Source organism: Terrapene carolina, unplaced genomic scaffold (genome assembly GCF_002925995.2).
Source record: "Terrapene carolina triunguis isolate 2854851 unplaced genomic scaffold, T_m_triunguis-2.0 Scaffold68, whole genome shotgun sequence".
NCBI classification, from domain to species: domain Eukaryota; kingdom Metazoa; phylum Chordata; order Testudines; family Emydidae; genus Terrapene; species Terrapene triunguis.
Genome location: NW_020664419.1, coordinates 36,340,963 through 36,355,645, shown reverse-complemented (window position 1 = coordinate 36,355,645; position 14,683 = coordinate 36,340,963). Strand labels below are relative to the sequence as shown.

The window sequence follows — 14,683 nt, the reverse complement described above, 5'->3', positions numbered from 1 at the left end:
ATCCCAAAATGTTACATCCTAAGTAAAACAGATGGTGAGTACACAGGATATGCAGGGAAACTGAAACACAGAATAAGTAGGATGCTTTTGTTTTAAAAATATTCTAATATTATTATATTATTAAGTCAATTCTTGTGTCTTCATGGAAGAAGTGAGTCTTTCAGATGGGTTTGAATGAAGACAGGAAAGTGTCTTGGCAGAATGGAAATCAAGAAAAGGCTAAGTATTGGAAAGTGCTTCCTGACCTAACAGTGAGATCTACCAATCTGTAGAATAGTTTCCCCGGGTACGCACCTCATCCTTGAAGGCATTTAAACGCTGACTTATTTTTGTCCTGATTATAGTTTTGTCTTTGTCCGTATCTGTTGTGAGTACAAAGTTAAAAAAGAAACCCAAAAGCCATTTCTTTGACACAATATCTGTCCTTGCTGTGAATATTGGTTTTTAAAAAAAACATCTCTTCCTGTTTTTGTTCTCAGGGAAACCATCGCATTAGCCCCAGCGAAAACAGCATACCATGTGTAATCTGTGGATTAAATGGATAGAAATTACAATGCTGCTTATTATGGTTGATGGCCAACTGCTCAAGCAGGCAAAGGCCCCACTGCTACTCCACAAACCTTTCATTGTTGTTTGGAATGCACCTACGGAACAGTGCAGACTGCGGTACAAGGTGGACCTAGATCTCAGAGTTTTTGACATTGCATCAAACACCAATGAAACTTTGAGTGGATCCAATGTGACAATCTTTTATCACACTCATTTGGGGCATTACCCCTATTACTTAGACAATGGGGTTCCTGTCAATGGAGGGGTGCCACAGAATGAGAGTCTGATAAAACACCTTAACAAAGCTAAGTCTGACATTGACCATTCCATACCCATGAAGAAATTCCAAGGACTTGCAGTCATTGACTGGGAAAACTGGAGGCCCCAGTGGGACAGGAACTGGGGTAATAAAACCATTTATAGAAATAAGTCTCTCGAACTGGTTAGGAGACACCATCCTCAGTGGTCAGAGGACAAAATTAGGAAAGTTGCTAAGGAAGAATTTGAAAATGCTGGCAAGAGTTTTATGAACAACACTATCCTTCTGGCTGAGCACATGAGACCGAATGGTCTATGGGGTTATTATCTTTACCCAGACTGCTACAATTACGATTACAAAGAACATCCAAAAGTATACACAGGTAGATGCCCAGACATTGAATCTTCCCGCAATGATCTCCTGCTTTGGCTGTGGAAAGAAAGTACCGCTCTTTATCCATCCATCTATCTGGATTATATATTGAAGTCAAGTCCAAATGCTCTGAAGTTCGTTCATTATCGGGTTAAGGAAGCAATACGTATTGCCTCAGTTGCTAGAAAAGACTATGTTTTGCCTGTTTTTGTTTACTCCAGACCATTTTATGCCTATACTTTACATGTTTTGACAGAGGTAAGCAGACATATATAGAAATCTAAAGATTAGCCATACAATCTCTTGGAAAAAGCACTTCCTAGGAGTTTCTCCTTGCATAATAACAGTTATAGATGCATTTGTGTTTCATATATAGAACTATCCTGGTAAAGAAAGACACTACAGTCATGGTACAAAACACTACAGCTTTCAATAGTGATCCTGCTGTGGTTTGGTCTATTACTGTAGAATAATGTTGTATTCTTTTTATGAGAGTAATTTAGAAGAAAGTACAAAGCAATTGTTTCCTTAAGTAATTAAATATTTCATATTAATTCTTCAGTTTGAGAAATGGAGTTGACAAATCTCAGTGAAGTTTGAAATCCATTAATATTAAGGGAAGATAAACGCTCATGAGAAAGGAAGCTCAGGGTTGAGTTTATTTGTTTTCTTCCCAAAATGGAAGCTCACTTGGTACAGAAATGAACTAGACGTATCAACTAGGTAAGCCCAAGTTTAGCTTGGCATTCCAAGCTCCTGCATGAGAAAACTTGCACAGAGGCAGAATGTGACAGCAGGCTTCCTAGAGGCTTCCTAGAGGAAGGATGAGTGTGTTCTCCTGGCCATATTGTTTTCTGAAAGTACAGTATGTTTGATTATGCACAGTAACTGAGTATCTGTTTTTTGGCTTTTTAAATCTACAGTATTACAGAAATACAATTTCTGTGTCATGTGATGCCTCTTGAGCCAATGATAATTGAAGGAAATATTTTTAAAAATATAATAAATATATGCAGGTTACAAAATAGGTGGTTGAGATATACACACAGACATTAAGATTTCTGATAACTGTGGTAATCATAAACCTTGTTTTGGATCCTGTCTATGCAACTGCTCAGAGCATGTAATTCCTCAGTGGCTTCCTAAATAGCCTTTTGCTATAGGCTGTCCTACCCTGGGCATGGAAGGATTTGGTTTGATCCATACCTAAGGTGCGGACCCAGTTGGAGGGCAGGGAGCTACCTCCTGACAGGATTAATAGCCCTCTTTGGATATTGATGCCCCTCCCCTTCCTCCCTCCCAGTCCACTCTTGGGTCATGGAGAGCTGTGGTGTTCCCCATACAAAAATGACATTGTGGTTGGTGGCTTGTAGTGATGTGGGCTCAATATCAGGGCTGTGTCCATCTACTCTCACTTGCCATGGGTGTGTGTGCATATTCAGTCCTACAAGTTCCAGAGTGCTCCCTTCTGACTGGTCCAGTCTGGAGCTATGAGTGGGGGATTCCTGCTGGAGCTGTGCAGACCCAGTCAGTCTCTCTGGCTGCTTAGTGAGGAAACACAAGGTATACAGCCACCTTTTCAGAAGCTTTCACTAACTTTATGTGCCTCAGCTTGTTAATTCTCAGCTGGAGACTTCTCTGTGAGACATCAGAGTTTCAGAGATGCTGAGGATTCTCTTCCATGGGAACTGCCTGTCCTCAGCACTTCTGACAATCAGGCACCAAGGGGTGAAATCCTGGCCCTGCTGAAGCCAATGGGAGTTTTGCTATTGACTTCAGCAGAGTTCGGTTTCAGTGGTAGCCATGTTAGTCTGTATAAAAAAAAAAAATGAGGAATCCTTGTGGCACCTTAGAGACTAACAAATTTATTTGGGCATAAGCTTTTGTGGGCTAGAACCCACTTCATCAGATGTATGAAGTAAAAGATACAGGAGCAGGTATAAATATATGAAAGGATGGGGGTTGCTTTACCAAGTGTTAAGTCAGTCTAACGAGATAAATCAATTAACAGCAGGATACCAAGGGAGGAGAAATAACTTTTGAAGAAGTAAGAGAGTGGCCCATTACAGACAGTTGACAAGAAGGTGTGAGTAACAGTAGGGAGAAATTAGTATTGGGGAAATTAGAGTTAGGTTTTGTAATGACCCAACCACTCCCACCCTTTATTCAGGCCTAATCTGATGGTATCTAGTTTGCAAATTAATTCCAGTTCTGCAGCTTCATGTTGGAGTCTGTTTTTGAAGTTTTTTTGTTGAAGAATTGCCACTTTGAGGTCTGTTATTGAGTGACCAGAGAGGTTGAAGTGTTCTCCTACTGGTTTTTGAATGTTATGATTCCTGATGTCAGATTTGTGTACATTTATTCTTTTGCATAGAGACTGTCCGGGTTGGCCAATGTACCTGGCAGAGGGGCATTGCTGGCACATGATGGCATATATCACATTGGTAGATGTGAGGTGAATGAGTCCCGGATGGTGTGGCTGATGTGATTAGGTCCTATGATGGTGTCCCTTGAATAAATATGTGGACAGAGTTGGCACCGGGGTTTGTTGCAGGGTTTGGTTCCTGGGTTGGTGTTTTTGTTGTGTGGTGTGTAGTTGCTGGTGAGTATTTGCTCCAGGTTGAGGGGCTGTCTGTAAGCAAGGACTGACCTGTCAACTGTCTGTAATGGGCCACTGTCTTACCACTTCAAAAGTTATTTCTCCTCCCTTGGTATCCTGCTGTTAATTGATTTATCTCACTAGACTGACTTAACACTTGGAAAAGCAACCCACATTCTTTCTTGTATTTATACCTGCTCCTGTATCTTTTGCTTCATACATCTGATGAAGTGGGTTCTAGCCCACGAAAGCTTATGCCCAAATAAAATTGTTAGTCTCTAAGGTGCCACAAGGACTCCGAGTTTTTTTTCAGCAGTTAGGATTTCAGCCAAGGTCTCTTCACCTGAGAACTCAAAATAGAGGCACACAAAGTTAGTGAATTCTTCGGCAGGCGTTGGCTCTAATAGGTATGTTCATCATAAACACACATAGATCTGGGGATTAAAATAAAAATACCATTAACACTAGCTAAACATCCTACCATATGAAATCTAGCACAATTATATATTATGCAAGCTTTCGAACATATGAGGCTGTACAAAGTTAATTGTTTACCTTGAACTAGCTTCCACATTTAATAATAGTAACTTAAAATAATATTGCCCATAAGTTACCCTTTTATCCACTGAGCTGTATTTTAGTTGCATATCACCTTCTTTTCAGACCTGGATATTTCAGAGATCTTTTCTAAAACCTGTGTGCACAGCCCATTCACAGCAGGGGGAATCCCCCATGAGGAATGTTCAAATATGTATTTTGTAGTGAAAACAAAATATATGTCTTCAAAGACTGATCATGGGTACCAGGCTTGTAGCTTCTCCAGACTACATATTTGGCAGCATGAGCTCTATGAGTGGAGCTTGGGAACCGGCAGGCTTTTTATAGATAGAGCACCGGAAAGAGCTCCAATGATCAGGAAAACAATGTTCATGGCTTTAATGTTTTAAATCTATTGTTTCATAGCCCTGATGTCCTCAAATGATTTTATATCAGCTCTTGTGAAACATACTTGGACACTGATACCTACCGTAATCTCACACTCTGCACTGCTCCAGTAGCAGACAGGACATCCAACTGTAGCTCAGAGAGTCAGAGATTCCTTCCCAGCACCCTGGGGAAAGTTTCACTTCTTTTCTGGAGCACTTTACACCTTCCTATGACCCACATCAGCTACTCTGGGCAGCAAATATAGGGGGAACAGAAACAAATCTACTCACATTCCCCACCCCCACTTGCTAACAATGCGGAGTAGCTCCCTGCTATAGTCATAATGTGAGCAAGGGGGGTAATAAGGACTTTACTCCCCCTTATACGCTACCATGGCTGAGCAAGAGTGGGACAATCTAGCCCTATGGAAATTTAGCTTTTGTTTGGTTGCTGACACAGTAAGATGTTGTGCACAAGCCCTAACATGTACGGTGCTAAAGATAAAGCAAGCACCACTATGAAAGAAGTTAAGTTGAAGCAACAGTTGTGGGAACCACCAGAAAGAGCTGCAGGTATAAGAGCCCCACGAAAAATTAAAATCCAGAGGCCAGGAATGTCCCTGCAGTTGTGTCCCCCTTGCCTCATTTCTCTTTACAAATCATTTGCCAACAGATCCTAACTTCTATGAATGGCTCTCTTATCTCTAAGTATTCACCACATAATTTATGCAAATGATTCTCTATATTGATGCTCTAGGGTGTTCAGAAACTGTCCCCCTAGACTACTTGCTATTAATAATGTGTGATCAGTGATTGAAGTTACATGGCATTGTTTCTGCTCCCTGACTGGAAGAACAAATCTTTTCATAAAGCAGAATGACAAATAAATGATGAATAATGAATAACAGCGACTCTTGTTCATGTAGAAATACCCGTGTCCTCATGTCACGGTATGTATTTGTACAAAGGCCATTCCCCATGAGCAAAGCCACCTTTGCACAAATATTCTCCCATACAGAATAAGATGGGATATGACTAGATTGAAACAAAGAGCCATTCAGAATTTGAAGTAAAGAACACAAACATTTTTTTGTTGTATGCGACCAGCTCCAATTGCAGCACCAGTTTCCTTTCATGTTGATAAATTTGAACAGTTTAGTGCTCCTCCTCCCATTTTTCAATACAAAATGAAATCACCCAGCTAATCAGCTTGTGGAAGGAGCCCTGGTGAGAGAGGAGTTCCCTTTTTGTTTATATGGAGTGAGGATTCTACTCTCCCCCAGGGGGCTAGTCCAGAACACCAGCACAGGAGCAGAATCTTGAGGGTCTTTGGTTGCTGGAAACAGCATCCAAAACTTGGAACAGGATCTTGAGCATCGGCAGAGAGAGGAGGAAACCGGGGTATTGTAGGGAAATATTGGTATGCTAAACAGCTATTGAGTCACAGAGGGGATGTTGAGCAGCTTGGGGGTGAGGGAAGATAAACAAGCATATTATAAAATGGAGCTTTTAAAATATTGTAAGTCCCTCTCTTTCCTCCATATGGCTCCTCTAGGGCTGGAGATGGAGAAAGCAAGGAGAAGAGCAGCTAACTACCTAGCCCATCTACTTATCTATGTACTTATGTGGCCACTGTCACCATAGGATCTGAGCACCTCACATTATTTTAATGTATTTGGCCTCACAGCACCCTATGAGGAAAGGAAGTGCTATTATCTGAAGCACAGAGAGGCTACGTGACTTGCCCAACATCACATTGGAAGTCTGTGGTAGAGTAGGTAATTAAACCCTGGAGCTCCTGACACTGAGGCCAGTGAGCCCACCACCGGACCATACTTCCTTAAAAGTCCGTATTTTCTATTCTTCTTCGAGTGCTATCCCTGTGGGTGCTCTACTTTAGGTGTCAGTGCAGCCCTGCCGGACACTGCTACTGAAAATCTCCAATTGACAGTGCAGGGACGTACTGACACCTAAAGTGGAGCACTCATAGTGACACATCTTGAAGAACCTCAGTAACTGCTCAAGGTGAATAACCCTCTCTGTTCAGTTTTTGGTTCATTCAAATGTGTTTGATGTATTGATCCCTTATTTTGTCTGACTGAGAAGAGATCACCAAGTTGTTAATGGGAGCTGAAGTGTGTGTCATGCTAGTTCACTGTACCACCATATGGTTGATTTAAAACAGTCATGGTCGAGGATTTGTGTTTTTATAATCTTTATGAAGGATTTTGCAGAAGAAAAGGGCTAGGGATCATTCATTACCAAGAGTTTTAGATATATCACAAAGTCACTCAACTTTTCAAAGTTTGATTTTTGAGCCAAACATTTTTTTTTACTGCTAAACTAAATCCAGTAAAAAATATATCACCATTTTCAACATGAAAGCAACACCAGTGGCATACCTTACTCTCTTCTTCTGGAGAAAGCACTGAACTATATGATTTTAGCGATAATAAAGTGCTCTCAAGAACTGCTTGGATGATCAGCAGCACCACGAACTGCAGGTGAGCCCAATAACATGGTATAGTACTGTGAAACCTACACGACGGACCAGTAGGCAAACCCTGTTGTTTAAAATATCTCCATGATTTCCAATATTATTTTATTTGACCTTTAGTTAAAAGTCACCTCCACCACTCACTTGTCCCAGGAATCCTCCTCATATACTTCTTCAATAATTCAGCACACTCTCCTTTTCCTCATCCACTGATTTGTGTCTTCACTTTCTTGAACAAGAAGCATTTCAGGACAGGAAAGTCCTTACTTATAAACTGCTCGGTGCATTAAGAGAGTTGTGTGTGATTTTAAAAAAAAATAATGAATAATAATAATGGAGTCATCCAGTTTTATCTATCTGTAGTTCTAACATACCTACTGCCATCACATGATCATCTCCTGAGCCCTTGGATGATTTCACAGTGATGCAGACAAGGAAACTTTATCAATATACTATCGAGCACCAGCGAGTTTATAAAATTTGCAGGTTCTTTATATAATGTTTGTATTTCTCTTTGCAAAGGCTGCAGAGGATGGGAGGAAAATCGCTGACATTCCCAAATGAAAGCCACTTGCTAGGGATCTAGGGGAAGGGGAAGAAAGGTAGTTGCTCTGGGTTCTGTTTATTTATTTTCCTCCCTTCCCTGCTAAATGTAGCAGTTTACTGAATGCGCCATTTCACCATAGCATCTTTTTACATTGGGAGGGCTCCCCAGCCTCTCTTTTTCTGGTATTATGAAGTGCTCACACACATTGCTGAAGTGACACTAAGGAGGCTTGGTCTGAACACAGTTTTGTATTGGTATAATTACATCATGATTTTTTACCAAAATAGTTACATCAGTACAACCCAAGCACGGACTAAGTTATGCCAATACATAAGAACGGCCATAGTGGACCAGATCAGTGGTCCATCTAGCCAGTATCCTGTCTTCCAACATCAAGTGCTTCAGAAGGAATGACTAGAACAGGCAATCATCAAGTATAAAAGTGCTTATACTGATATTGTTTATTTCCTTTCCTGTACAGTTTTACCTGGTGTATGCGCTGTTATTACTGGTGTAATTGTGTCTGCCAATCTCTATACCAGTATAGTTAAATTGGTACAACCTGTGTGTATGGACAAGGCCTTAGAACTGCAAATACCCATGGACTGACTAAATGACAAACCATCATATTTATAATCCCTTGCAAAAGAGGTACTAGAGTATTCTACACGAATTGTCCACGGCACTACAGTTCACAAGAGTGTCACTGCCTTTCTGCTCCTCCCGTCTGTCTGGAGGAATCATTCTGAATATACTACAACACACTGAAACATCGATAGGAAAGTACATTTATTTGTGTGAATAAGCAAAACATTTTTTAAAAATTATTTTAACTCCTTCCCCTCTTTCCACCCCACCCCTTTGCAGTTTCTGCTGTAAGTCAATGTTCAAAATCCTTCAGAGAGTCCCTGGATCTACTGTCGTTATCTATTAATTGTATTGTGATAGCACCTAGAAGCCCCAGACAAGGGCCAGGACCCCATTGTGCTAGAAGCTGTACAAGCATAGAATAAAAAACAGTCTCTGCCCCAAGAAGTAGGGAGCTCATTATGGGCCTTTTTGAATATGAAGATTCTACAGCATAAATCAACATCGCCTCTGGAAAAAAGTAGTGCTTAAATGTTAGTGTGTCCTCTGCTGTATTTGGTGCTATGGGTTCTGATGCTTTTCCAATGTCCAGTTTTGACACTTTCCTCTTTCAGACTGACCTGGTGAACACTATTGGAGAGAGTGCTGCTTTGGGGGCAGCAGGAGTTGTCCTTTGGGGAAGCATGCAGTATGCCAGCTCAAAGGTAGGTGGGGTGGATTTACAAACGTTCACGGGTTAAGTGCTATGTCCTTGATAAGAGCCTCTCTCCCCATCCATCCTCATTTCTACCATTTTACATCCTTACCATGAAGCTCTCCCTCACCCATCATTGTCACCAGCCTTTTGGCTGAAGATGACTGCTTGGGAGTCCTTTCATCTTGTTAACAACATACTTAAATTAGCCATTGCTTCCTAGGAACCACATCCAGGGACCAAACATGGATGACATCCATAGCAGCGGATAGCACTAATACCAAGATAATAAGATACGGTTTGAAACACTGAAATGTAAATGTAAACACTCTGTTTAGCAGTGTTCTGCTTGCATAATCTGTACAGTACCAAACACAAGGCTATGTATTTGGCAGAGGATGAGGTGGGGAACATTTTTCACAGACCAAATGTTGAGCTTTGTCCTAAATTTTATAACAGAGTCATTGGTGGAATATAATCCCAACCTAAGAAAAGTCCTGCTCCTCCTCACAAGGCCCTGGGACTCACCTAAAGAAGTCTTACAGTCCCCTCTCCTGGAATTACCAAAGGTGACAGAAGGTTGCATTGTCTATCTTTGCAAGGCACCTAATAGGCCAGCTCCCTAGCCTCACTCTTAGAAAGGCTGCAGGTGGAGAAGGCAAGTTGACCTTTGATAGGACATTAGCAATACAGGAAGATGCAACCTCTTTCAGTGTCTGACCCTACTACTATCAAAGTCAATGGCAAAACTCCCATTGACTGCAGTGGTGTGGTATGAACTCCCAAACAAATTCAGCGGCTTAACGTGGAGCTGAAGAATCCAAAAGCTATTTTTCCACATTGCACACCAGCCAGTGAAAATTGTCTAGTAGCTACTAAGTTAAAGGGTTATGGTGATCAGTGTAGAAATCCCTAGTGCTAAAGCAATGTGTCAATAAATGTTTTAAACCCCTTTTATTTTAAATCGTTCCTTTTCAACAATCACTAGAAAACCTTATTTTTAATAAAACATTCAATATGTTGCTACCAGGCACCCAAAACAGAAAAGCAAGATTATAATAAAGGTCAATATCTTACTGGCCTTCCCATGAATACAGATTAAGCCAGGGGCTAATCACATGAGTAAGGTCTTCAGGATTTATCTCAGTATATCACTTTAGCCAGCAGTGCTTCCATGTTAATATTCTACCAAAAATATGGAAACTTGGACATAACTCTGGTTACTGATTAACATGTCACACTCTTGTTTTCCTACAGGAGAGCTGTTCAGTTGTGAAAAAATACATAGATGGCCCCTTAGGACATTATGTCATTAATGTGACCTCAGCAGCCAAACTCTGCAGTAAAGTTCTGTGTAAGAAAAATGGGAGATGCATCCGTAAAATCGGTGATTCTTCTGCTTATCTGCACTTGTCACCCAATAGTTTTGAGATTGGGGTCCACCATTCTGAAAAAGGCCCAAGATTCTTTGTGACTGGAAAACCTAGACCAGAAGACATAAAGGCCATGAAGCAGAGCTTCACATGTCAGTGTTACCAAGGCTGGACTGGGATATTTTGTGAACTGCCTGACCGAAGTCTACTTGAACAATGGGCTCACACTCTGTTTAATAGATCAAAAAATAAAATGCTCAACTTTCTCTTATTTGGATCCATGCAGGTTTTTCTGCTTCTCATTATACACTAATGTTTCTTACAAGGAAGCAAGAAACGTTGCAGTTGAGACTTCAGATCTTCTTGCTTAGCAAGTTTCTATTCAGATGGGAAATGGTGTTGCAGACTGTTGCATTATCTTCATTCTTCTCCATTTAAGTACTAATCCTACTGGTCAAGGCAGCATTTTTACACAGAGTGTTAAGGAGATTTCGAATGCATCTCCCTCTTACTGGCCCCACTCGTACTGTTCTATCTCATTCCTTAATCAGTCAAAACTCTACTGATCCACTGGGAGTTTTGCTCGAGTGAGAACTGAATAAAGCTGGGTAAAGATTTCAGGATTTGTCCCTAGACAAGCAGAAAAAAAAAAAAGGATGTAAAGACCATTTATTTCAAAGGCTGGATGATTTAGAACACTTTAATTCTGAGGATCTTCCCATTGACTGGGGTCTAGTCTGCACTCGTCTTGTGTTTAAACACCATGAAAGTCAAATGGAGTTTTGGGCATACAATAATGTAGCATCAGGACTCAAACTGGTTTCAGCTTGTGTATGTCACTGCTTGTATAGCAGCTTCTACATAAAGATTTGAAAGGCACAGGGAATTCTCCATAAACACACACATTAAATATTTGGAATATGAACAGATATACTCAGTTATATTTCGGCTCACATGTTAATTCAGTGAGTATCAACACTTTCCGTGATAGTTTTGTCCTGTTGATTCACAAGCTGCTGTTTGACTAAAGACTGGGCCTGTCTGCAATTTCTGATAACCCAGTTCAACCTTTGTTAGTCATTAAAAAAATTACCTCTAAAATCCATTCAGGTCTGGCGTTCTCAGTCTTTGAGAGAGGTGCTGGCACTGGCACTTTATAGGATTCCTGGCAAGGGTGGGCTCCACATGCTCCTTTCCTTCCTCCCTCCTGCAACTTGGAAGGAGACAGTCCCACTCTTTCCTCCTCCTGACTGCTGGGAGGTGGGATGCTCCATTCTCTCCTTCCTTCCAGCCAGGGAGGGTTGTGTGCTCCTCACTGCCTCTTGGGCACTGAATTCCCTACTTTCCACCCTGCTCAATCCACGTATAGCTGGTAGAGCACTCCTGTGACTGATGCTCCACTTGCCCTGCCCATCACCAGACTGAGTTAGTGGATTAGTGGGATTCATCAAGAGCACGAAATGGGGAGCAGCCACCACAGAAACCCTCTGGGAACACACCATCCCCTCTTTCAGGCAGGAGGGAAAAAATGGAGCATCCCACCTCCCACAAGCTCTGCCCTGCCTCCCATGTTGAGGACCCTGATCTAGGTGGTACGGTCAGCACTTTGTAGCCTGATCCTCTTTTAAGCAGGGCTAGTGGAAAGACCTACTGAATAATTACTGGTGAATATAGTATCCAAGAAATGGCCCATCAAACTAGTCCTATTTTTCAATTGAAACTATATTTTAAAACATTAATTTAAAATAAGGCACTGGCCCATTTTCTCACAGGAATGCATATATTTTTCCAAAAATACTACCTTATATACAGTAGGTTTTTAAAAAAGTCATAAATAGGTGACTAGATCAAATGGGTGACAAAACCAAGAAAAATTCTCTCTCTCTGAACTGAGTTGCTAGGTACAATATAAAAGTTGTTTTCTCTTGAAACTTGCAAATGATGGGTTGTGTAGTGTACTCGCCTAGAGCAGTGTGCACTGAAATAATGAGAGACCTGTGCTCGGATCTAAGAGAATATGGTATACAATCCTTTACTCCGAGCAATCTGAGAGTTTATACTGATTATTCATGGCCAGATTTTGCCATCCTTACTCACACTGAGTAGCATCATATTCCAAGAGTAGTTCCATTAAAACCAGTGAGACTACTCTCAGGGGAAGGTGCTACTCAACACAAGTAAGGGTGGCAGAATTTGGCCCTCAGCTAGAGGCCATTCTTGATACCGGACTAAGTCTTACTCAGGTAAGGCAAGTTACTTAAGACATTAATCTGCATATAGCACAATACAATTCTTCTGTATATTTTGTGTTGTGTGTACATCCTTAATTTATCCCCAACCATTACTAGAAAATAGGAGTCAGATTCCCAGCTGGTAAAAGCTCCGATGCTCAGATTTGCACTAGTTAAAAATCTAGCTCATAACAGAATTGTAATGGATATTTTAAGGTTGCAATGACCAGTTTAAACCAAGACACGTAAGTGGGACTGATTTCAGTTAAATAGAGATCTAGTACAAGCCTTAGTTTTCTGAGTCACCACTGTAATGATATGTTGTGCTGAAATGCAACAATAAAGGTTCGCTACTCAACTTTTACTTTGTATCAGGTAACTGGAATGGCTGACAGCAAATCTGAAGGTAAAAAATCTTTTTTTGGAGGGGTTATTTGTAATTAAAAGGAAAACTTTTAGTACTGTGCCTAGAAGTCATTATATTTTTAAATTTTCGTGTATACTGTTCTTTAGTTCTTTTCATGTTCAGTGTTCGTTGAAGTTAAAAGAAAAGTGAAGCATACATTCAATCCACCTCATTTTAACACAAACATTTGAAACAACAAGCTTAATTTTGTTAAATATGTGTCATAAGTAACAGGTTTGCTTTTGGATTTGACATTTCTGTATTGTAGAAGAGTAACCTAATTTGTTTTCATAAGCCATACTGGGGGGTGAAAATATAATGTTATTAGGCATATGTTAAGTGTTACTTAAATTGTAGTGTTTATTTTTAGCTTATTTCATGTTTTATACTGTAAAGTATTTCTTCTATTTATACAGATTTTAAAGAATAAAATACTTAATATACTTAACAATATACACAAGTTATTTGGTAACATAAATGAAACTAAGTGAAATTAACATAAGATCTTCCACGAAAAGAGTGCTGGTACTTTGTGTAACGTTTTATATAAAACAATATGAACATAGGGGGGCAAATCCCAAAGTTTTAATCCAGGCAAAAATTCCCATTTTAGTCAAAGGGCCATATCCTCAGTTGGTGTAAACTGGTATAGTGCCACTGAAGTCCTTGGAGGTATGTCAATTAACACCAGCTGAAGATCTGGCCCAAAGCCCTGTTTCTGCTCTAATTTACCATTTTGACAGCAGTGTAGCTCATTGATTTCATTGAAGTTACATCTGGTTTATATCAGGTTTACTGAGAGCAGAGTCAGGCTCAATGGAAGGTTTGCCTGGGACTAAGTAAAAGTCTTTAGGGTTTGTCCCATATACTGCTATGAAGTATTGTGAGTCAAATTCTTCTAGCAGACGTTGGTTGTGTTCCCTGGTTGTTATCAGCAGAATTTGGCCTGGGATTTTTACTTCTTTAATATCACTAATGGAACTGAACATATAACTGAGTGTGATTTTACAAATCTGAATTTTATATTTTGCTTAGTAATCTTAGAGTACTTCCTGGTGTAAGAAGAAGGATTTTATAATTATGAGTCAGTTAGAAAGTGGTTTTCTTTAAGGCAGCAATTCTTAACATGTGGCCCAATTAGCACACAGCTCAGCTGTGTGCTAAAGACTGCAGGCTCCCGGCTGCCCTGCTACACAGTGAGATCCGGGTCCAGCGTGCTCTGGGTCAGGGTCCTGGCTGCCCCCCATCCCCGCACGGCAGGGGTCGGGTTGGGGGTCCCCGCACAGCGGGGGTCAGAGGTCCCCACACAGCAGGGTCCAGGTCAGGGTCCCTGTCGCATGCCCAGCTCTCCACTCCTACCCCCACTCTGTGAAGGGGTCTCTGGACGGAGGGCGCTGAGCACTGGAGTTTGTGAGAGGGGTTTAGGCTGCATATGTGGACCGCAATGATAAATAGGTTGAGAAAAAACAGTTACCTTTTCTGTAACTGGTGTTCTTCGAGATGTGTTGCTCATGTCTATTCCAGTAGCGTAGTTAGCGGGGTGCAGGGGAAGCAGCCGCTTCCCCTCAGCACATTTCCCAAAAGTGGCGCCTGCCGGGCTGGCGCTGGGGGCAGCACAGCCGGAGGAGCCATGGGGGCGAGG

The 14,683-nt window shown here is 41.1% G+C and overlaps 1 protein-coding gene across 1 annotated transcript; it reads left to right on the top strand.

Moving 5' to 3' along the window:
* The first annotated feature begins 517 nt into the window (after positions 1 to 517).
* LOC112116951 (hyaluronidase-1-like) lies at positions 518 to 10,717 on the top strand. The gene is made up of 3 exons (XM_024214725.2): positions 518 to 1,438; positions 8,952 to 9,041; positions 10,289 to 10,717. The coding sequence occupies exons 1-3, from the start codon at positions 518 to 520 to the stop codon at positions 10,715 to 10,717; spliced, it is 1,440 nt and encodes a 479-aa protein (XP_024070493.2).
* The last annotated feature ends 3,966 nt before the right edge of the window (positions 10,718 to 14,683 follow it).